This window comes from Heloderma suspectum, chromosome 1, assembly GCF_057233095.1.
Source record: "Heloderma suspectum isolate Gila_16-S chromosome 1, 16-S_ref, whole genome shotgun sequence".
NCBI lineage: Eukaryota > Metazoa > Chordata > Lepidosauria > Squamata > Helodermatidae > Heloderma > Heloderma suspectum.
The window spans coordinates 23,000,622-23,023,092 of NC_139458.1; the positions used below are offsets into that span (position 1 = coordinate 23,000,622).

The 22,471-nt window shown below is 40.5% G+C and overlaps 1 protein-coding gene across 6 annotated transcripts in view; it reads right to left on the reverse strand.

The window, feature by feature from the left end:
- The window catches only part of TRAF3 (TNF receptor associated factor 3), a 123,466-nt gene that overhangs the window by 23,453 nt on the left and 77,542 nt on the right, over positions 1-22,471 (reverse strand). For 5 of the 6 annotated variants that reach the window (XM_084838298.1, XM_084838272.1, XM_084838282.1 and 2 more), the window contains 5 exons: positions 17,069-17,173; positions 14,964-15,131; positions 9,276-9,356; positions 5,559-5,633; positions 1,981-2,073 (listed from right to left, as the gene is read on the reverse strand). In XM_084838298.1, coding sequence (XP_084694424.1) covers positions 1,981-2,073; positions 5,559-5,633; positions 9,276-9,356; positions 14,964-15,131; positions 17,069-17,173 — 522 coding nt within the window. The remainder of the gene's footprint in view (positions 1-1,980; positions 2,074-5,558; positions 5,634-9,275; positions 9,357-14,963; positions 15,132-17,068; positions 17,174-22,471) is intronic. The other variant, XM_084838307.1, reaches the window with a different exon arrangement.

Consider the following 22,471-nt stretch of genomic DNA (forward strand, 5'->3'; position numbering starts at 1 on the left):
CTCTATGAGAAATTTGAACATTCACCCCAGAATCCTCTGAGACATTACAGAAGGGACATATGCCCCAGCCTAGGGCTGCAAAACAAGCAAACAAACCAAAAACCTTGAGCCAGATCTGTACATAGTAGAAGATACAACACAAGCTGATTTTCTTTTGATATTTGAGAGGGAGGGACTCTTGCCTATTCCAGAAGGGACGCACATGAAGATTCTCAAGATAAGCATCTGAGGAAAAATTCTCCTCCTCCTGGTTCCTCTTCTACATGACATATACTTGTGACACTTCTCATATTCCAGCTATTTCACTGGATAAGCCAACTAAGTATAGTACAGCATTAAATTCTATTACTATTTCAGAAGGCTATTATTAAAAACAAAACCACAAATGAGCAAACTTCTCAGTTCATATCAGATTTGAGAAAATGCCTATAACTATGCCACAGGCAAAAGAAATCTCTTTCATCACCTAACAGGTTTTATTAGAGATTGGAACATGATTCCAAATTTGAATTCAGGTCACCATTACTGATATTTGGACACTCCCCATTCTAATTATCATTTACAAAACAAAATAACCAGACATTCACAACATACCATGGAAAAATTTCCAAGCAAAGCTTGAATTTGCAACTTATTTCCATACATACAAAATGTCTTCAATAAAAAATAGTAAAGTCAGTATTTCTGAAGAGCCAGTTTAACTGTCATGGCTTCCTCCAAAGAATCATTGGAATTGTAGTTTGGTGGGGATACCCAGAACTCTTTGGTAGAGCTCTTTAGTCATGCTCAGAGAACTTTAGTTTCCAGCGTTTGCTGAGGAAAAGGAACGACTGTTGACGTTTGCAGTGCGGTACAGCTCAGTTAAGCGAAAAAAGAACCTTCTTTGTGCACATCTTTTCATGAGTTTAACCAGACTTTAAACAGAGAAAATCATATTAATTATTATTAATCTTATTGGCATATACGTATCATGCACAATTAACTATTCCAGTAACTGTACAATCTCATTAGATTTCCAGTTATTCAAATTATTTATGTTAAACTGGAAGGAATTTAAAGCGGTGGGAAGTGAAATGGCTGTATTTTTTAAGCTTCTTTAAAATGAACTTGCTAACCAAAGCTTGCTATGCATCTTGCCAAAAAAATCTCTCGCATCCTAAACACACACCCCTTTGGCATATGGAGCTTTTGTTTCCTGGATCCTTGATAAACTCTCAATTTGCAGTAATATAAGGGTCAATCAACTCCCCATATACACCCTCCCCCAAAAGCTGCACTACGAAAACAGTGACAAGTGAAAAGTGTCATGCCAATCAGTTTTTGCTCTTGGTCTTTCGAGATGGCAGCAACAATATGATCTATAACTAGAGATTAGTCCCCACATAGGAAATTGAATCAACTTTGCCCTGGAACATCATAAGGACTTCAACAAACTTTTCTTAGGCCAAGAGAAAAGCTTCCTTTGAGAAACTTAAAATCACAATAATTTTAAAAGGAGTCAGGCCGATTGATCAAATGAACTCAGGCCTACCTCCCGAGAGGCATGGCATGGAATCTCAAATGTACATGCAGAAATCTCTGGGGCTTTCTGCAAGCAAAGCGTGTTCTCTACCACTGAGCTATGGGCCCTCCTTCGATACTGAGCTGATTCAGTACTCAACATTAAAAACATTTTTTTTTAAAAGCCAGTATTTTTTATGACTTGCCTTGTTTTATGAGAGGGGCCCACTGGAGAAAACTATCATTAGCCAGTTAAAGACTGTAAGATGAATGCACCACAAAGTAATGAAAACCTCTTCCAATATTGCTTATTTTACCCTTGATGCAGTTTTGTTTTTTAAAAACCTGAAACTAAAATGATTTCATTTCTTTTGGAAACAGACAAGTATTTTACTAGCCATTCCCAACTCCCATAATCGTACCACTGCTAGATTTGTAAAATATAAAAGTAATGAAGGATAAGGTGAGTAGGAGATGTACCTTATTTTCTAGACAATTACTCCACTCTTTCAATAAGTCTACATGCTGCACTGCTGAGGTGGCTTCATGTGCTTTAACTTGTTGATTTGTTCCCTGTGACAAAGAATATACTTTAGCCAACTTCATTTCTTAACCAAACCTGCATAAAAATGCAGCACCGACCCACCCTCCATAAAGTAGTATTGCGTTCGACCCACTGATGTGTTGTCAGACATACTGTTATAAGCAAACTACTTCAATACTAAAAAGACACATACAACACAGAACCAACTACCTAAGGAGGAGTGTTGGGCCAAAACATCCTCCTATATTTCTTTTAAAAAGCAACTACTATACAGGATTTTTTATTTTAACTTGTATTTCAGAACGTTTTGTGTAACCACTAAAGAAAACACACAGCCTTCAAAAAGGTAAAGGCTCAATCCACCAAATCCAAATCCACCCTATTTATTTCAACAGTACTTGGATACAGAGAATTTAGGATGAGCACAGTGGCAAGAAGTCAACTTTCTACAGTGTTGCCAATATCTCTTTAAAAGATTAATCATGAACAAGCCACCCCATTCTTCTACTAACCTGCCCCCTCCCATGACTGCTGACCATATAAAACGCATCTCCCCTTGCCGTTTCAGAGCCTTGGAGCTGTGAGGATAAGAAAGGTGGCCTACAGGACACAGATACTGGCTGCTGGGCCCTCTTCCATCTTTATGCATGGTGTGGAGGAAGTGGAGAGAAGAGGCAATATCCAATTTGACACCATCGCTAATGTAAATTACGTTGTACTAGCATCACTTACGCTAGCACCACGTTAGTAGTAGTGGCAAACTGGATACCGTCCATGGAAGTTTTTCTCCTTCACTCATAATACTAGAACCTTGAGTCGTCCAATGAAGCTGACTAGCAGGAGATTCTGATCAGACAAAAGGAAGGACTTCTTCACGCAGCACAGAATTGGAATTTGCTGCCACAAGGTGTACTGATGTCCATTAGCTGAGATTGCTTTAAAGAGGGATTGGACAAATTCATGGAGAATGGCTATCAATGATTACATACTACTTCCAGGAACAGAGGCAGAAGGCCTCTGCATACTAGTTCTTGGGGAACAGAGAGAGAAGGCTACTGCCTTCATGTTCTGCTTGTGGGCTGCCCAGAGGCATCTGGTTGGCCATGCTGGAATAGTGTAATATATTTACGGTGAGTCAGACACACCTACTTGAGCTTAACATTCTATGCAGGATGGAGTGACAGCTTGGACAGGGAAGTTGGATGCTGTGACTGGGACACTGTAGACTTTGGAAAAATTGTTATATTACAATTGTCACCTACAGTTTTAAAGTAAATTATTTATGAGTTAATCCCACAGGAGCAGAACTTGGAGGATTGTATATAAAGATTTCCAAGTAATCAAAAAAACTGTTTAAGCTATGCATGTTTTGATGCCTTTATATATGTAAGCCTTCACTGAGTGAATAGAGAACAAAATGAAAGGAAAAAAGATGGACCCTAATTCATCAACCCTAGAAATGGCAGCACTGTTTGAACAGAGAGTAAAATTTCCCACTCTGGAGAGTTTGCAGAACACATTGACCTGGTTCACATGTAGCAACAGCAACCCATGAGTTGTCATGCACAAGTGGGAGAGAGCAGGGGCGAGCAGGAGAGAGTGGGCATGCCGCCTCCCACAGGCACACTGCTCCCACTTTTAATCTACAACTTATGATCGGCCTGCTTGTAGGTTGTTGAGCATGATATACGAACCTGGGGCACTTAGGGGCTGAACAACCCAGTGGTTAACCCATGTTTGTTGTTGGGTTTAGCCCCAAAACAACCCAGTGCTCCAGCTTCACATGTCACACTCAACAGCCTTCGAATGGGTTGACTGTAGGTTCTTGACTAAAAGCAGAAGAGCTGGTCCACTTCAGGCAGCACATCTGCTCTCTCCTGCTCATGTTTAACCAATGGGCTGTTGTTACATGCAAACTGGCCCATTGCTGAACGCTTTTAGGTGACCAGTAAATCTGCTATCCTTAAACAAATACACACATCAGTATGAATAACTACTACATATGGTTACACACAAAACAAATAATATGCAGAGTACGTAAGATGAAGACCACATTTGCATCTCATTGTAGTCATACTATTTTACTGCATATGACAGTTTGAAAAAAATATGCAAGTTAAGTTGCAAATTTACTATTTTTATGATCTTCAATACATGTTCTGTATATTGTATTCATATTATATGTACCCACATACATTTATACACAACACACCGCATAAAAATAATGAATGGTGATACAATAACAGCAAGCAGTGCTAACAAGACAGACTATTTCTACTATCGAGAGCAACTGTGTCTGTGTGCAAACTGTTGAATGCTTTGGTTGTGATCAAGTTCCTAGCGGCATCAGGTGTTAAGAATCCCTTGGAGGAAGACAGTTTATTAGCCTCACTGATCTTATGGCATGCCTATGCTACAAATATAACCCAGTTTTAAAACACTGAGAACCGTAGGTCACTTGGAGATCAATATTCCCCTCACACAAAACAGTTACAAGTCTTATAGCTTGGGGTGGGCAGGTGCACACAAGAGTTTGGCGGGTTCATCTTTGAGTTAAAAGGGGTTTAAAATTCAAATAAACAAATAAACATAAATAACAAGCCTTCAGTCTAAATTGAATCTTAGGAACATAGGAAGCTGCCTCACATAAGGCCAGACAACTGGTTTATCTACTGGCATGGACTGGCAGTGGCTCTCCATTGTTTCAGGCAGGAGTTTATCCAGCTCTACCTGGAGATTGTCTGGCATACCTCTTGAAAGGATCAAGAAATGTATAATTTTTATTTGAATAAGCTAGTCTCCACATATATCACCTGTTAATGTAAACCTCTTGCTGGATTTTACTAGTGATCTCAGACAAGCCATGTATGGGGGGAAATATATATTGCAAGAAAGAAAATATATAAAAGTGAGAAGTCTTATTCAAAAATTTCCCATCTTCTACTTGCTCATTCATTTTTGGTGGCTTAATCTGTGCTGTTCAGAGTTTAGACAATGAACCTACTTGCACATATGTATCAAGAATGCTACACGATTCAATCTCTTTGAGCACAATCCTCTAAACACAAAGCCTGTGCATATAACCCAGTGAAATGCACAGTAGTAGAAGTTGCGCATCAACAGTTTTAGTGCCTTAAGCCTGTTATGGATTTTATTGTACACAAGCAGTAGGGACTGGAAATTTTCATTACAGAAAGAATTGAAGTAATCACAGTCTGCTTTCTTGAGGAGTGAAAAAAGTGTCTTTCATATTCCAAATTCAATGAATTTGTCACGTAAGAGAGAGAGACTACTGAAATCTTGACACATCATTGTTCTTGGAAACGTGTTCTTTACACATTTAAATTTCTAAGGAAAAAAAATTCAATGCATAGCTTTAAATCACTCAAGTAACTGGATGCATTTCTCTTTAACGGATAACAAGAGACATCAAGTCCAGTCAAGAGAGCTATCAATAATACTAAGTTTTCTTATTGCAGACTTTCATCAAGTATATAAATTATTATATACTGACCTGAAAAGTGCAGCCATAACGCTTAAAACTACAGGTACTTGGGGCATTAATACATTCTGACAAATGTGCATTCAACTGCAATAGGAAAAAGATGTGAGTTTTTTTTGACGGAAAATGTATGCACAATTAGGTTCAAAAATATATAGGGCACACAATACAGGTTTGTATCGTGTGGTTGGTTTGTTTTTGTTTGTTTATTTCAAAAACATGTGTTCATATTACCTGTATTATACTTGAGGGTATACACATACACATATAATCACATGAACATTCCAATAGAATATACAAAGTGACACATTTACAGTGAAACCTTATCTCATGACCATTCAAGCCTGATTCAAAAACTGATTTTTTTCCATGTGTTTTCCATGAACTTTTGATTTCTGAAGACGAATTGTTCAAAAGGCACATTAGTAATCATGGTCCACTGAGCCAACTGCTCTTGATAATGGTTTCACTGCATTAATGCACATTCCCCAACAACCCACCACCAAAATGTTTAATTCAGAACAGATTTTTCCCAAAATGTGTCATGCAGATTCCCAGTGATAAGAATATAGAACAGAATGACAGAGACTTAGAACAAATATTGCATGAAACGAACATATACATTTGTAATTAAAAAACAACAACGGGTCTCATATTTACTAAAGCAGCACGCAGAAATAAGTATTACTTAAGTAGCAAAAAGTTCTTTCACATTCAGCATATACAGCACTCTGGAAATTCAGCTAGCTTTGTGTTAGAGGACAGCAACTAAGAACAAAACAGATAAGAGGAAGTAAAAGGGCAAGTAGTAAATAAATGAAATGATGGTCCTTATCTTTCCACAAAATGCTGTAGGATCTTTTAGTGCAGCCTTCCCCAACCTGGTCGCCTGCAGACATCTTGGGACTACAACTCCCAGCATTCCCCAGCTAGTGTAAGCTATACAGTTTAGTGTATGGCTGACCATTGCGCATTTCAGAGCCTGGGAGCTCTCATACAGCATGTACAATCTCTACAGAGCTTCAACTTGCCCCGGTCCTCAACCCATCCTCACAGTTAATGTGGATGATTGCAGGACCACAAGGACTTCTTGTTTATTATGTATATTAAGGTAGGTAGAGAGGAAATAGTTTTGGATGTGTTCTACAGCACTGCAGTAGAAGTAATAGCTATGTGGAATGTCCCTACTTTAAAAGCACAAAGAACCTAGGAATATTTTAAAGAACTAACCCAGAAACTCTTGTCCTCTAGAAGCTGCAGAAAAATCCCAAAAAACACATATCCCCAGAAAACAAACAGACAGCAATAGGCATTCCATAATTCTCAAGGAACAAATGCTTTCAAAGTGGCATGAAACAGCCCAGAGAAAAATCCATATTGACAAAGAGTGCAGCTGGCCTGGATTCATTTTCATAGATATAAATCTACCATAAAAAGATGCACTACTAAATAATGTCTTCTGGCAAGGAATGCATTTTCACACCGGGTGCCTGTAGCCCTCTCACAAACAGGTCACCCAGCAGCATACATCTTCCCTTCCTGGAGCTCTCACCTTTGCACCAGAGTTCAGAGGAAAGTAAGACAGCAGTGGAAGAGGCTCCCACTGTTTCTTAGCTTCTCCACCTCCCAGCACAAATTAGAGGTGACACTGCCTCTCTTCCAAACCCTCTGGGCATGCCAAAGGACTTGGGGAAGGGGACGGAGTTGGTGGTGTCCACAAATAATGGCTAACTAATAAGCCAAGCCAATATCTGTGGACCCAGACTTCAGATCACCTTTTTATTTCTTGATTTAGATTCAGTAAGTTCTCCATGGACTTAACTTCAGATTGCTTCTGTCATGTTGTTTCTTAAGCTTTATTAAACTGCAATTGTCCTCTTCTATATTTACTATGTTATCTGTGCAGTAAGTGCCCACTCCAAACCTGGACAACTCACATGCAACTCTGTAATCTCACAGAATGTGTGTGCTACTTCTTCCCCTAGTTCTTCTACCATCTCCTCAAATCACTTCATCTGCAGGCAAAGAACATAGCAACATAGGAAGCTGCCTTCTACTGTTGCACCACTGGTCCATCTAACCTAATACTGTCAAGACTGATTGGCAGCCGCTCTCCAGGGTTTGATACAGGAGTTTCTCCAACCCTACCTGGAGATACCGGTAATTGAACCTAGGACTTTTTGCAAAGCATGTGCTCTACCATTAAGCTACGGCTTCACCCTTAAAAGTACCTGGTCCCACACTCATGACACTGCTCCTCTCTTTCAAAGATGCCTAGGGGGTTGTTAGCAACACTTTGGGAAGAATCCATAAGAGATTAACTACATTCCCTGTAAGAGATTAGACATGTTCAACTTTGACTTGAAGCAGGCCTATTCCCACATTTGAAAGCACATCCTTCAGTCCTACGATCATGTTTATCGAAGCTTATTATTATGTCCAGTGTAAATACTGAACAATCTTGGAGTTCTCTCTCATACATACATCAAAAACATCTAGTAAACTTCTTCCAGCATCTTACCTCCGCCCCCCCAACTTCCATACAGTCAGCAGACCACCATTAGACAGACTTTAGGATATTGTATCATAGGAAGGCAATAGTAGACAGATAAATATCATGCCTGATCATACCACAACACGTCAGTATTTACCTAATTAGTGCCAGTAAACCTGGTTCTACCTATATGCTGTAAAGGTGGAACACCACATTATCTTGGCCAACATGTTTCCCAAATACGTGTAACATTTAAATGGTAATGTGGGATATGTGTGTGTGGGGTGTGTGTGTGTGTGTGTGTGTGTGTGTGATGGGCAGGAAACTGCAAGAAAGAATCAGTGGGGCAGAATATGGGATGCTTAACCCTGCCGCCACAAATTGTCTCCCAAGGCCCTCTTCTCATCCAGCTAGGCTCATTTCCAGTTTTGAAGATGGTTGGGGAAAACCCACAGGAAAAAAAATGGCTGGAGGGGTCTTGCAAGGGAGAATTAGCAGGCAAGGGGTAAAATCCAATGTAAGACCTACTTAGAGTAAACTCTCTGAAATGAACGAGACTTGTTAATCCCATTCATTTCAATGGGTCCACTCTAAGCAGGGGTTATGTTGGATTTTATATCCAGGGGACTATTAAGCTACGATTTCCACAAACTTCAATTCTCCCCTGCAAATATCCCCAGACACAAAGCACATATGGAGACAATTCTTAATCTCCTTAAAGGTTTCACAACTGAGTACTATGTCAAAATCTGATGCTTTAAAAAAATTCAGCATATTTTTGTCCCTATGTTCAATAACAAGAAGCACTGGACAAAAAGTAGAGATTATGTACTTCTAACTATTAAGTATATAATATTAATGCTTTATGTCCCATGCTACCTAAATATTGTAAAACTTAGAAAGCGCCTACAAGTTCTTCTCTGATACCTACAATAAATAAGCATTTTAAATTTACCTTTCACTAAGACTGAAGGGAGTAGAAAATGGATGCAATCAATGCAGATTTATTTTATTTACTTCTTTAGAAATCTGTAGTACAATTTCCCAGAAGTCTAGAAATGTCCTTAAAGTTGATTTTAGGAGTAGAAAGGTTTGCTTGGTTTTTAAAAAAAATATAGTGGAGCTGCTTCTGGCAAATTTCTTGCACAATATTACTAAGAAGAACATTCTAAGCAGAGTAGTATAGGGCAGGATATTCTTTAATTTTTATGAATGACTGCAATATGATCTCTTACCTCTTTTCTCAGGAGTGCTGAAACACTGCATTTATGAGGACATGTAACCATAACACAAGGGCAGTCTGCATCTTCATGTTTCTAAGGGAAAGACAGGAAAAAAACACAGACCACATACTTGAAAGTCCATTGTAATATTTAGAGGACATTAAAAGAACTCTTCATAATTTCTCAATACTCTGGACTAAACAGAGAAACAATTATGGAGTTTATTACATTTTTTAAAGCAGACGGCATGCATTCAAAACATTCTTTATTCCATTCTTACTCAAGAGCACCAAAACATATGTTTTTTCTTCCTGAAATCATCTACAATATTTGAAAAAGAAAGCATTATCCAAAGATAACCTTGCAAATTATTTGTTGTTATTTATCAGTAGGTTAGTGTCTTCTATGTCAAAATTAATAAGATTGATACCTTTGGAATACTTTCAGGTTATACTATCAATTGGTCAAAATCTGAATTAATGCCATTAGATAGTATTAAATTACGCAATTGAGAGAGGAATCCTATGTCCCCCTAGACAGCGTCTGGAGGAGACAGGATTTTTTGGTTTCCCAGCTCCAAGCTCATAGGCAGAGCTACAAGCTCATAGCCGGGAAACCACGCTCCCTGCCCTCATAGCTCGCGCAGAGAGAACTGCGCTGCTGCTGCCTCCGTGCTCGGAGCACAGAGGGGGAGAACCGGGTGTTTGTGGGGGTGGGGATGGGAGGAGACCACGGAAGCTGTTTTAGGCAGCTTCCTATGTTGTTTCCAGCCCCATTCCCACCCCTTCACCAAAGCTGCACTTGTGCAGGGCGGCAGCTGCAGCATGGAGGGAATCCTCTCCTCCGTGCTGCTTCCACCCTGCATTGGATAGGCAGTCGCTTCCAACTTCAGGGGAGGTAGGAGGCACCCATCTGTCTCTATAGGATCATGCCCTTAGTTACTAAATGGCGACTCCACTGGGGTCCAGAAGTATCTTGGAATACAGGTGCCTAGAGATATTTCTCAAACGATTAAACTGAATTTAAGAGTATCACTGATGGAAATATCTCTTGATTTGGAAAGATGGGCATCACTTAATTTAAGTACTTGGGGTAAAGGTTAATATATTTAAGATTAATGTCTTACCACAGGTAATTTATGTATCGCATAATATTCCTTTATATAATCTCCAAACCTATTTTCAAAAGCTCTGTGCAGTATTTTGAGGTTTATTTGGGGGTGGGGTGGGGGTGGGGCTTCTCTCTGGATATCACTTATCTAGTGCTGTGTAGCAATATATTCAGTTACAGCACCTTTTAGGGTCTTTATAGGGGCCATCAGTAGGTTGACCATGTTTCCTTGAGACAAAAACAGGACATTGGGATGACAAAAACAGGTTGGGGTTATGTAATGTCCCACCAGAGAGTTCCGCTGTAATAAAAAAATAGCTAACAGCCTGTTGAACCGAAATATGAGTCTGAAAAGTCCAATCAAACTGAATGTAGGACAGAAAGAATTTATGTGGGCGGAATGATGGTAGAAATAACAGTAAGACTCACCCTCCTGGCTCCCACATGCTGAATGGGGCTTAGCGACCGCCTCTTGAATTCCCCACCACTGCAGACAAGCAAGGGGGCGGCGTCTGACAGTCGCTAGCTCAAGAAGCCTGGCCCTGACTGGATACAGTAAATGGAACTTCCTCTTCCGTCACACTAGTAGTTTTACTGCACGCATTGATTAGCATAGAGCCTTATGATAAACACGTTCAGTTTTTTTACAAAAAATTAAAAATGGGACAAAATTGACATTTATATTAAAACAATGGGACAGTCGGGAAATATGAAAAAAACGGTACTGTCCCATTTAAAACGGTACGTATGGTCAGCCTAGCCATCACCGATGACTGCCTCAGCACCTCCCATATTGTGGGAGGAATTAATTGGATCTTTTACAGAAAGCTAAGCCTACAAAAGCTGTCTATACATGTTTTTTGGAATGTAATAAAGTGGATGTTCAGTATGTTAGAAAACAATGGAACAGGGAATTGGAATGCTCTATGCACCCTAATCAATGGAAAGTTGCCTTAGCTTCCATATGTACTATTTCTATAGATTTAAAATTGAGGCCAATTCAACCAAAATTGAAGCCTTGTGGATACTGGACACCATACAGGCTGATTAAGAAGAATCTGGCTAGCTCTGTTAGATGCTGACATTGTACTGCGGACTATGCATCACTGAGGCATATAATATGGGCATCCCTGGTGGTGGCTTCTTTATGCTTGGAAGTTACTACCTGCATAAATTTTGTTCTTGAAAAACGTCTGATATTGCAGATGTTCATGCGCTTCTAAATTATATTCCTGTGATGTGGGGATTAACACACGGACAGCAAAAGTGGAATTTGAGAGCCCTAAGACATTGCAAAGGGACTCATACTTCAAGCCTGGAAGGACTGTACTTATTTATTTGATTTGTAGGCTACCTTTCTACCAAGGCAGCTTACAATCAGAAATAAAATGTGATTAAAATAATAAAACAAATGCATTAGAACACAATTAAAAACACAACAATACCAGCATAAAAACAGCATCTAGCCCAACAGACACACTTACTTGCCAAAGGCCTGCTTCAATTAAAAAAAATATTTGCCTACTGGCGGAAGGATAACAGAGAGCGAGCGAAGGATGAACACCCATCACCTAATCATTCAAGGGACTGAAGATCTTACTGCTCTTGCTGCATTTGAACATATATCCTACAGTCGTCAATTGTCCCTGGATGCTTATTTAGATATTTGGATGCTTATTTAGATATAGATATATATGCTTATATTAAGGTATATTTTCAAAACAGAAGCCTCAAAACTTGTTTCCCTCCCTCCCATAATGAGTGGTGTTGCGAACAGTTATTGTGAATGGATATTTATTTTATTTATTACATGTCTATACCGCCCAATCGCCGGTATTTTTTTCATTATGTGCCTTCTGTTGGTGGTGGTTTGTCCCCACCCTCCTGTTTTGTGTGTGTGTGTTATAACTGAAAGGGGAAGAAAAGATAACCTTGCTTCCAGCTATAACATGATGTGTAGTGGGCAGCTGTATGTTATCTGCAGCGTCACACTAATTGTACCAATTCCATTTCTCACACTTTACATAGGCCCCTGAAAGAAAGACTTTCGGCTTTGCATACGGCCAGGCTCTGTCCTAGAATCCCCTACAATGGCACAAAGGACTCTGGGTCTTGGCTCATGCCTGATCTTGTTGGCAGCTGGCATGCCAGCCATGACTATCCATACTTTTCACAGGCTGTTAATGCAGATATTCCTTGAAAAAGAAGAACCTGAGGCTATCCACATGGCAACAGATTCCGTGCAGTCATGCCCTTCTAAAGTATGGTTGCCTTCCATGGACCAAGATCTGGTTCAGTTCTTGTCTTCCCTATCTTCTCAAATACACATCTTGGTTATATACACTACAATGGGCCCAGTCCACACACAGAGAGAGACTTTGTCAACTGCGTAAAAAGGAAAGAGTCCGTGAGGTCATGGAGGTCTACATCACTGCCATACCACTTTGTTGGTAAACTGCCTTTGACTTCCCTTGCCCATATCATGGGTAGCTTGCAATGGTGGCTTTGCCTTAATAGAAAGCCACTTGCACAAGCCACAGCACTCAATTTTCGCTGATTCCTCCACCCATCCAAGCCCTCTACTCCCTGGAGGATATGGGGACCCTCCAGAACCCAAGTGGAGTATGGTGCAGAGGGCTGTAATACTTGGGGGGAAATTGGCATAAATTACATGCCCTGACCTGTGTGAGCGGAAACACTTTTTGCTAAGGCAAACCACCATTGGATAAACCCAGCAACATTATTTTGTTTGTTTCTTATCTCTTGACCTTCCTTTAAATATAAAATAGCCATATATATTTCTTTGGGGCTTCCCCCCACCCTTCATTTTAAGTGAACTATTTGGTGAAGAATGTGTAGCTATCCAACGTATGCCATTTTAAGTGGTGGTGAACTCTGAATTTACTTGCATGTATAGGCAGAGCTCACTAGCATATACTAGTTCTACGCAAATCTATGTTGATTTTTTAAAAACAGTTAATGAAATGACAACATTAAGAATCAATGTTGAAGATACCTTTCTCCAGAAATACAACTACTCATTGAATTGAAAATCTGTTATTAGTTCTTCATCCACAAAGGGAATTTCCTACTGTGCAGAGCATACAAAGGTTATGAATCCTTGAGTTAAAACAGAACAATAAAAAAAATGTCATTTGCATAGCTTAGATTGCCTCATCCCCCTATGGAGGCAGAGAGGATGGTTTGCTTTGCTTTTCAGTTTCATTTTGAGAGTCACTGAAAGGCTGCCTGATATGATAAAAAGTGGTTGTGACTGGTCTTGTGACCAAAAGGTCTCCAAGCAAGCAGCTGGTTTCCTCTAATCAAGAGCAGAACTCATCTGCTTAAAATGTTCGGTAAAAACAGAATGGCTTTCTGGTAACATTTTCCCAAATAGAAATGAGGCACCCTCTTGCACTGGACGCTGTGTTCCACTGTGCAAGAGATGGGAGAAGGTTTTAAGAAAGTTGGGATTTTTTACATTCTAAGGAGAGCTCATAGGCTCTCCATTTCCTGGGGGAGATGCCTCCATACCATTTAAAACTTTTATTTTATTTACAGTATTTATATACCGTTCCACATCAAAGATTTTGGAGCGGTGAACAACAAGATAAAAGAATAAAACGCCATAACTAAAACAATTAAAACATTAAAAAAGAAAGATTCTGAACATAATAAACTGCAGCTGGTCACTCAGGGAAAGCCTCTCGAAATAAGAATGTCTTCAGGAGGCGCCAAAAGCAACACAACGTCGGTGCCTGCCTGACTTCCAAAGGCAGGGAATTCCACAGGAAGGGGGCCACTACGCTGAAGGCTCTCTTCCTGGTGGACTCCAATCGGGCTATAGGTCCATGTGGAACCACCAGGAGCAAGCCCTCCGATGACCTCAGTGACTGGGCAGGTTGGTAAGGAAGGAAGAGCTCTCTCAGGTATCCTGGTCCCAAGTTGTTTAGAGCTTTGTACACTAGTACTAAAGCCTTAAACCTGGCCCAGTAGTGAATAGGCAGCTAGTGCAGTTCCCTCAGCAAAGGAGTTACATGCTGAAAAGGGGCAGCTCCCGACAACAGCCGAGCTGCTGCATTCTGCACTAGCTCCAGCTTCCGGATCAGCTTCAAGGGCAGCCTCACATACAGCACATTGCAGTAATTCAGTCCTGAGGTTATTAATGCCTGTACCACTGTGGCCAAGCTATCCCTGTCCAGGAGAGGCCATAGCTGGCGAACCAGCCAAAGCTGGTAAAAGGCACTCTGAGCCACAGTGGCCACTTGGGCCTCCAGTGACAATGATGGATCTAGGAATACCCCCAGACTACGAACATGATCTTTCAGAGGGAGTGCAACCCCATCCAGAACAGGCAATGTGCCTATCTCCCGGACCCGGGAACCACTCACCCACAGGGCTTCTGTCGTGCCAAAATTCAGCTTCAGTTTCCTGGCCCTCATCCAGCCCATTACTAACTTTAGACATTGATCCAGGACTTGCACAGCCTCTCCCGATTCAGATGTCACAGGGAGATAGAGATAAAACTTTTTAAAGTTTTCACTATATATTTAATTTTTAAAAGATTTTAGAAATAAAGGACACACTCACCTGTATCATAATCATTGGAACTTGGCTTTTACAGTATTTACATGTCGTTTCTCGATATTTACAGGTCTTTTCTGCATGGTCTGGCAAATCTTTTCTCAGTATTTTCTCTTTACAATCGGCACGAGGGCATGGAAGTTCTTCAAACAGACAGTCATTTCTCAGATGCGTCTGAAGCAAACATGTACCAAATCATTGGGGTTTTGTTTGTTTCTTAGTACTTTAGCCATTAACAATAAATCTTGCTAAGCATATTTAAGGTCAACCCCCACCCCACAAAGCTGTCAAAGCACCCCCTCCTTCATTTCAGACAAAGCATAAATAGCCTTTATGTTGGCATAAATAATCAAAGCATAAATAACCTTTAACCTTTATGTTAAAGCAGTTATCTTTATGATAAACACAGAATTGGGGGGGGAAAACCCTCAGAAACCCCGCTGCCTATAATTTTTCAGCTTTTTTGCAAAACTGGTGATAAAGTTTGAAACTTAAACTTTAACCCTAAAACTTTGACACTGACTCTTAGAAAGGTAAATTATTTTTCCAGCCTTGCTTAAGAATATTTTTTTTGTTAAAAAATATAAATGAAAGAAAAAAGAATGCAAATAAATACTGGTACCCCACCATTTTAGAGATTACACAAACAATAACAGCATAGCTTCAAACGTCTCTCCTCCTCTTCCCATCATTTCAAACAGTCTCTTTTATACTTATGAACATCCTAGGGTAACCAATATGTGTCCCCACATTGCATCAGAAGCCGGTTTACACTCTGCTGCCCTACCGCCGCCCCCCTAAGATGCACTTTCTTCTGGTGCACTGGTTTTAAACTGGTGGATCACAACTAGGGATGGGATGAACAGTCTGTTTTCCGTTTGGGTTAATTTTGCATGTGCTCTCTGATAAGTCTGTTCCATTCCATTTCTGCATTAATCTGCAATTTCTTTGTGGGGGTGGGTAATATGCATCTCACCGGCTAAGTTTCGCACGATTGTAAGGGTAAAAGAAGCCATCGTACCCACCAACAACCCCACAATGTGCAGTAGGGGTTATGGGGTGCGTACAAAGCCACCCCCTCCATGCACTGGGTTCACATGACATGCCAACCTGTGCTGCAATGCAGGTCATTACGTAAACAATCAGCACGCGTGTGGCACACACAGGAGGAGAAGCCACAATGGCTTCTTTTACTGCTGTGATTGTGCAAACCTAGTCACTGTGTATTTTATCTCAAACTATGCATTTCTAAATGCATTTTGACCCTTTCCCCCTCTTTTTTTTGGAGCCAAGAACTGCACTGCAACACTCGGGGAAATATGAAATCCAGTTCTGATCTGCATATTAGCTTGAGAGACGCAGAACAGCTCAGGCCAGCAGTTCATATCAGAATTCTCAATGACCAAATTCCTCAAGCATCTCCAGTCATAAAAAGTAACTGGATAGTGATCTGATTTAAGGAGGGCTACACCAGGTGAGAGAAAGCGGGGGGGGGGGGGAAGAGATCAGAAGATTAAATTGAAGGTGACTGATCTCTTTTAGATTAATGATATTCAAGGTTTCAAAGTCTAGAGGACATCAGGAATTCCCAATGTTTTGGGGTCAATGGGCACATTTGGAATTTTGAGAGAGTGTTGTGGGTTCACTCACAAAATGGCTGCCATGGGGGAGCTTGCCCATTCATAAATTGGCTGCCCTATGGATATCTCTGGTCACAAAACATTAATTTCCCAGAGGGCAAACTGGTGAGGATAAAAGAAAAGTAACGTGTCCAAGAACCTAATATAAGGTGGAGGTGAGCTCTGAGCTCCAAAACACAAAACTACTCTGTTGAACCCAAATATGGATGATGCAGAAGGGAAGCATTTTGCTGTACAGGATGCCAGGCTCCTGGTTAAAACAAACAAATTTTTTTAGAAAATCTTAAGAAATAAAATAAAAATCAGGTGGCTCAGGGAGCCTGGTGGGAACTAGAGAGGTATCTGCTGGCACATCGCCTCCCTGGTCACTACGTTGGAGACCTCAGAGTTAGCCCAATGCAACACTGAACATGCCATTCAGTAAACCGGGGGGGGGGGGAGAGAGTTACTGCAAGACACCCCGCTACTTACAAGCAACTGTCCCAAGGTTAACTGTTCTCTGCAGCCTTTATTTTCATTTCTGCAGAATATCTGAAGGGCAAGAAGCTCCCTCCGACAGCAATTATCCTTAAATATCTAGAATTAAGAAACATTGAACAGATAGTTATTGTAGTGGTCCAAATGCAGCCCTGCTTGATTCAAAGGGCTACATAATTGCTGGTGGCTAAAAAAACTGCCTGCTTTTTAAGAGCTATATAAAAACTCACCAGATGCACATGAAATGAGGGGAAATGTTTTCAGAACAATCTCTCAAGAAGAGTTTTAGCTAACTCCAGTTTTGAGTGCAGTTGCTGCTGTTGTCACAGCAGGCTGACAGGCTATAAATCAGCACAACAAAAACCCGTTGATTTCTGCATGCACAGCAAGACAACAGTATTGCTGTGATGTGTGATATAGCTTGGGAAGGAGAATTTTGTATTTGTATCATGTTCTTCTGAGCTATGTATACATGTCTGAAGGTTGACTGCATTTTCAAACATACTTTGCTCTGCTTAAATTATTTGCTTTTAGCTAATGCACAAGAAGGTATGCTCTTGGTTTTGCAATGCAACGTGGAGCCATAAATCAGTTTGTCTCCCAACAAATCAAAGGGAGAGAACAATCTGACATCTCATTTCAAAAGAAAAAGCATGCTATTGAACATCCTTTGCATGTTACCTTGAAGACCCTCTGCTGGTACATATTTGCCATTAAAGAAGCCCAGTCATAAAGTAAGCCTTATAGACAGAAGAAAGATGTTTTGTAATCCAATTAAATCTTCAGGCATGCTTTGAAACTAGCTCTGTGCCTATAACATTTGTCAATATTATCAACAATGTAGAGGCATAATTTCACAAAAATTGGCAATACGCTCTCCCTCTCCTTTACCAAACACGGAGAGAGTTGTTTGTGGCCCACCAAGAAGTCAGATTGAAATCAGGAGTGGTCCATCTCTGATCTTACTCTCTACTCCCCCTCCTTCCACCAAGGATGACTTAACTAGCAGATCATAGACTACATATACCATTAAACCAATTTTGAATGGCCCCAACAGTTCTCTAGACCAGTCGTCTCCAAAGTGGGGTGCATGCACCCTAAGAGTGCTCAGGGCAATCCACTGGGGTGTGTGAGCCGCCTGATAATTGAGCAGCCTCCAGCTGCCCCAATGAGCTGCCGCTGTGTGCAATGAAGGTGGCGGTGGAGGCAACAGAATGGGACAGCACCCGAGAGGGATGCTCCATGGCACTTCTCTCCCCGCTCCAGTCTTATCCTACCTCTGCCATGGACACAGAGAGCAACTGCGCCAGTCTCTGCCAGGCACAGCAGAGGAAAGCACAGTTATTGCTTGGCCACAGCATCGGAGCAGCTGACATCCTGCCGAAGAAGAGCATATTTGTTCCAGTGGCTGTCAGTAGTAGTATGCTACCTAGCAGATATTTTTGAAAAAATACACACACTTAATCTGTCCCTTCAAGGTAAAGGTGATGTTTTAACAATGAGTGAGAAAATTACTTCTTTTCAAAAGAAGTCGTGCTACGGAGGGAGCATTTTGAAAATGGATGTTTGGAAATGTTTCCATTGGTATGTGATTTTGTTGCTGAAAACTATATGCCACCTATAAAAACTCTAATAAAAACTCTAATTTCTGCACACTTAAAAAACGTGGAAATTGAATTTTCTAATCTGTTAAAAAATCTTCCAAACAAAGATTTTCAGTGGGTTTTGAACCCATTTGTTAAAAATATAAAAATGCAACACCTTCCGATTAGTTTGCACAAACAACTGATCGACATCAGGTAAGATGGAAATTGAGTAGCTGAATGTCAACAAAAACCTTTGCATATTTGGTGGATGGGATTGAAAAATGAGTATTATGATTTAGTAAGCGCAGCCAACAATGCACTTTTTCCATTTGGATCTATGTATCTTTGTGAGGTGTCTTTTTCAGCTATGACAGCCATTAAAACCAAGTATCGAAATAAACTGAACTTAGAACCAGACCTTCAAAACACTGTATTATCACAAAGTGTTAAACCAAGATTTTCAAAAATAATGAAGCATATTCAGTCACATTGCTCTCACTAAAAAATATTATTAACAATAATTAATAAAAATAATATTTTTAGCGAGAACAAAAAGGGGTTTTGTATTGTTAATAAACAAAATAAAATTGTTTTAAAAATATTGTTTATTTCATCTTTAACTCATCCTTTTTTAATTTCATTTTTTGTGTATGTTTTATAATGTACGTAATATATTAGTACAGACGGTGACTGTAGCCATGAAATTAAAAGACGCTTGCTCCTTGGGAGGAAAGCTATGGCAAACCTAGACAGCATAGTAAGAAGCAGAGACATCACCTTGCCAACAAAGGTCCGTCTAATCAAAGCTATGATTTTCCCAGTAGTAATGTATGGCTGTGAGAGCTGGACTATAAGGAAGGCTGAGCGCCGAAGAATTGATGCTTTCGAACTGTGGTGCTGGAGAAGACTCTTACGAGTCCCCTGGACTGCAAAGAGGTCAAATCAGTCCATCCTAAAGGAAATCAACCCTGACTGCTCATTGGAAGAACAGATAATGAAGCTGAAGCTCCAATATTTTGCCCACCTAATGCGAAGAGAAAACTCGCGGAAAAAGACCCTGATGCTGGGAAAGACTGAAGGCAAAAGGAGAAGGGGACGACAGAGGATGAGATGGCTAAATAGCATCACGGATGCAATGAATATGAACTTGAGCACGCTCCGGGAGAGAGCGCAGGACAGGAAGGCCTGGCGTGCTGTGGTCCATGGGGTCACGAAGAGTCGAACACGACTGAACGACTGAACATCAACAACAACACATATATCATTTATAAATATACATATATTGGGGTGCATGCTCAAATTTTTTTTACTGATAGGAGTACATGATCAAAAATGTTTTGAGACCTCTAGACCCATGGAACCAAGATGACCCCAGTCAGGTGAAGCAGCAGCACATACTGCTTCTGACCAGGATAATATCACAGGTGTCCTGTGGTGCATGCAGTAGCTGAATGTGGACGTAGGTGTACCAGTACCAGTAACACTACTTTCCCTATTGCCACACATTTGTAGAGTATTTTGTACTTTAAAAAGTGCTTTATAGTCTTTCAAATAGTTCATCTTTACTGGATAATGGAAGCCGAAGAAAAATAACTTGCAAATAGCCACCAAGTATGCAGAGCTAGGATCTGATCTCAGGTGTGCTTGGTAAACATCTAGCTCTCTTTTCAATGGAGCACATGGACTCAAACGTAAGACCTTATTTTAGAACATCTGCACAAAGGCAGACCCTGTGCAGATGTCCCACAGGATATGAAATAGGTCTTATGATGCAATAAAACTTACACAGGATAATCAAAGCTGCCATGAGAGACCAAGCAAGAAAGAGATGCAGTAAGCCAATGAGAACATGCAGTGAACAACATTCTGTAGTCAAGAATGCAACAAGACCAGCTCAGCAACAGAGAGCAAATGAAGAGGTAAGAGATCAATGAATTATGAAGTAAAGAAATACTTAAAAAATCATGAAACAATAGTTAAAAAGCCTCCAGCCAACTAGATTTGGAGTAGTCAAGCATTATCAAGTTTTCCTCCCTGTTCTTATTCCTAAGCCGGTGTGCCGCACGTCAGTTTACTTCCACAATACCTACCCTTTAATTATATACTGTTCCCTACAATGGGAAAGATTCCACATGACCCAGAATGAGACAAATTTGTGGAGAATGTGTCTACCAGCAACTATTAGCCATGGCACCTAAATGGAACCTGCAGGTGTTCCTCTGTGGGCTTCATAAGAACTTAAGAAGAGCTATGCTGAATCGTACCAAGGCCTATCTAGTTCTGCACTCTGTTCACACAGTGGCCAAGCAGCTACCTGCAGGAAGCCCACAAGCAGGACATGTGTATAGCAACTCTCCCACTCATGTTCCCCAGGAATTGGTATACAGAAGCACACTGCCTCCAATAAGTGAGGTAATATATAGCCATCATGACTAGAGACGGATGAATCTGTTAATTTACATTTTCCTCAGTTTCTCATTTTTTTTTCTTTTTAAAGTTTGTAGTATGAAAACTCATAAGCATTTTTGTGCATGTTTTTCCTAATACATGAATTTTTGTATGCATTTTGCCTAATATACCTATTTTTTGCAAGTGGGTTTCCTTATATAATGCATATCTGAACATTATTTTCTCTAATACATGCATTTTAGTATGCATTTTCAGATTAGAGAACACCGAGGCAAAACTTGAAAAAGTGCGGATTTTGAAGGATAACTGACTTGCAGTTCGCACAGTGGTTCCAAAGTGCACAATTAGGTCAATTTACCTTAAAATGTAAATTTTAATGATAAAATTTAAAATTTTAATTTTAATGATGTGTATCATCACACATCAAAGTGTGATAATACCACTTTGATGGCTGAAAGCGAGGAGGAGCTGAGGAACCTCGTGATGAAGGTGAAAGAAGAAAGTGCAAAAGCTGAGTTGCAGTTAAACCTAAAAAAAACCAAGATTATGGCAACCAGCTTGATTGATAACTGGCAAATAGAGGGAGAAAACGTGGAGGCAGTGACAGACTTTGTCTTTCTAGGTGCAAAGATTACTGCAGATGCTGACTGCAGCCAGGAAATCAGAAGACGTTTACTACTTGGGAGGAGAGCAGTGACAAATCTTGATAAAATAGTGAAAAGCAGAGACATCACACTGACAACAAAGGTCCGCATAGTGAAAGCAATGGTATTCCCCATAGTAACCTATGGCTGCGAGAGCTGGACCATAAGGAAGGCTGAGCGAAGGAAGATAGATGCTTTTGAACTGTGGTGCTGGAGGAAAATTCTGAGAGTGCCTTGGACTGCAAGAAGATCAAACCAGTCCATACTCCAGGAAATAAAGCCAGACTGCTCACTTGAGGGAATGATATTAAAGGCAAAACTGAAGTACTTTGGCCACATCATGAGAAGACAGGATACCCTGGAGAAGATGCTGATGCTAGGGAAAGTGGAAGGCAAAAGGAAGAGGGGCCGACCAAGGGCAAGATGGATGGATGATATTCTGGAGGTGACGGACTCGGCCTTGGGGGAGCTGGGGGTGGCGACGGCCGACAGGAAGCTCTGGCGTGGGCTGGTCCATGAAGTCACGAAGAGTCGGAAGCAACTGACCGAATAAACAACAACCTTAAAATGTGAACAGAAGTAATTTCTCCCTCATCCCTAATCATTACCAGTAGTCATGGATAGCCTTATCCTCCATGAATCTGTCTAATCTTTTTAAGCCACCCACATTGGTGGCCATCGCTACATCTTGTGGTAGTGAATTCCATAGTTCAACCATGTGCTGTGTGAAACTATGCACTTCCAGGAAACTATGAACT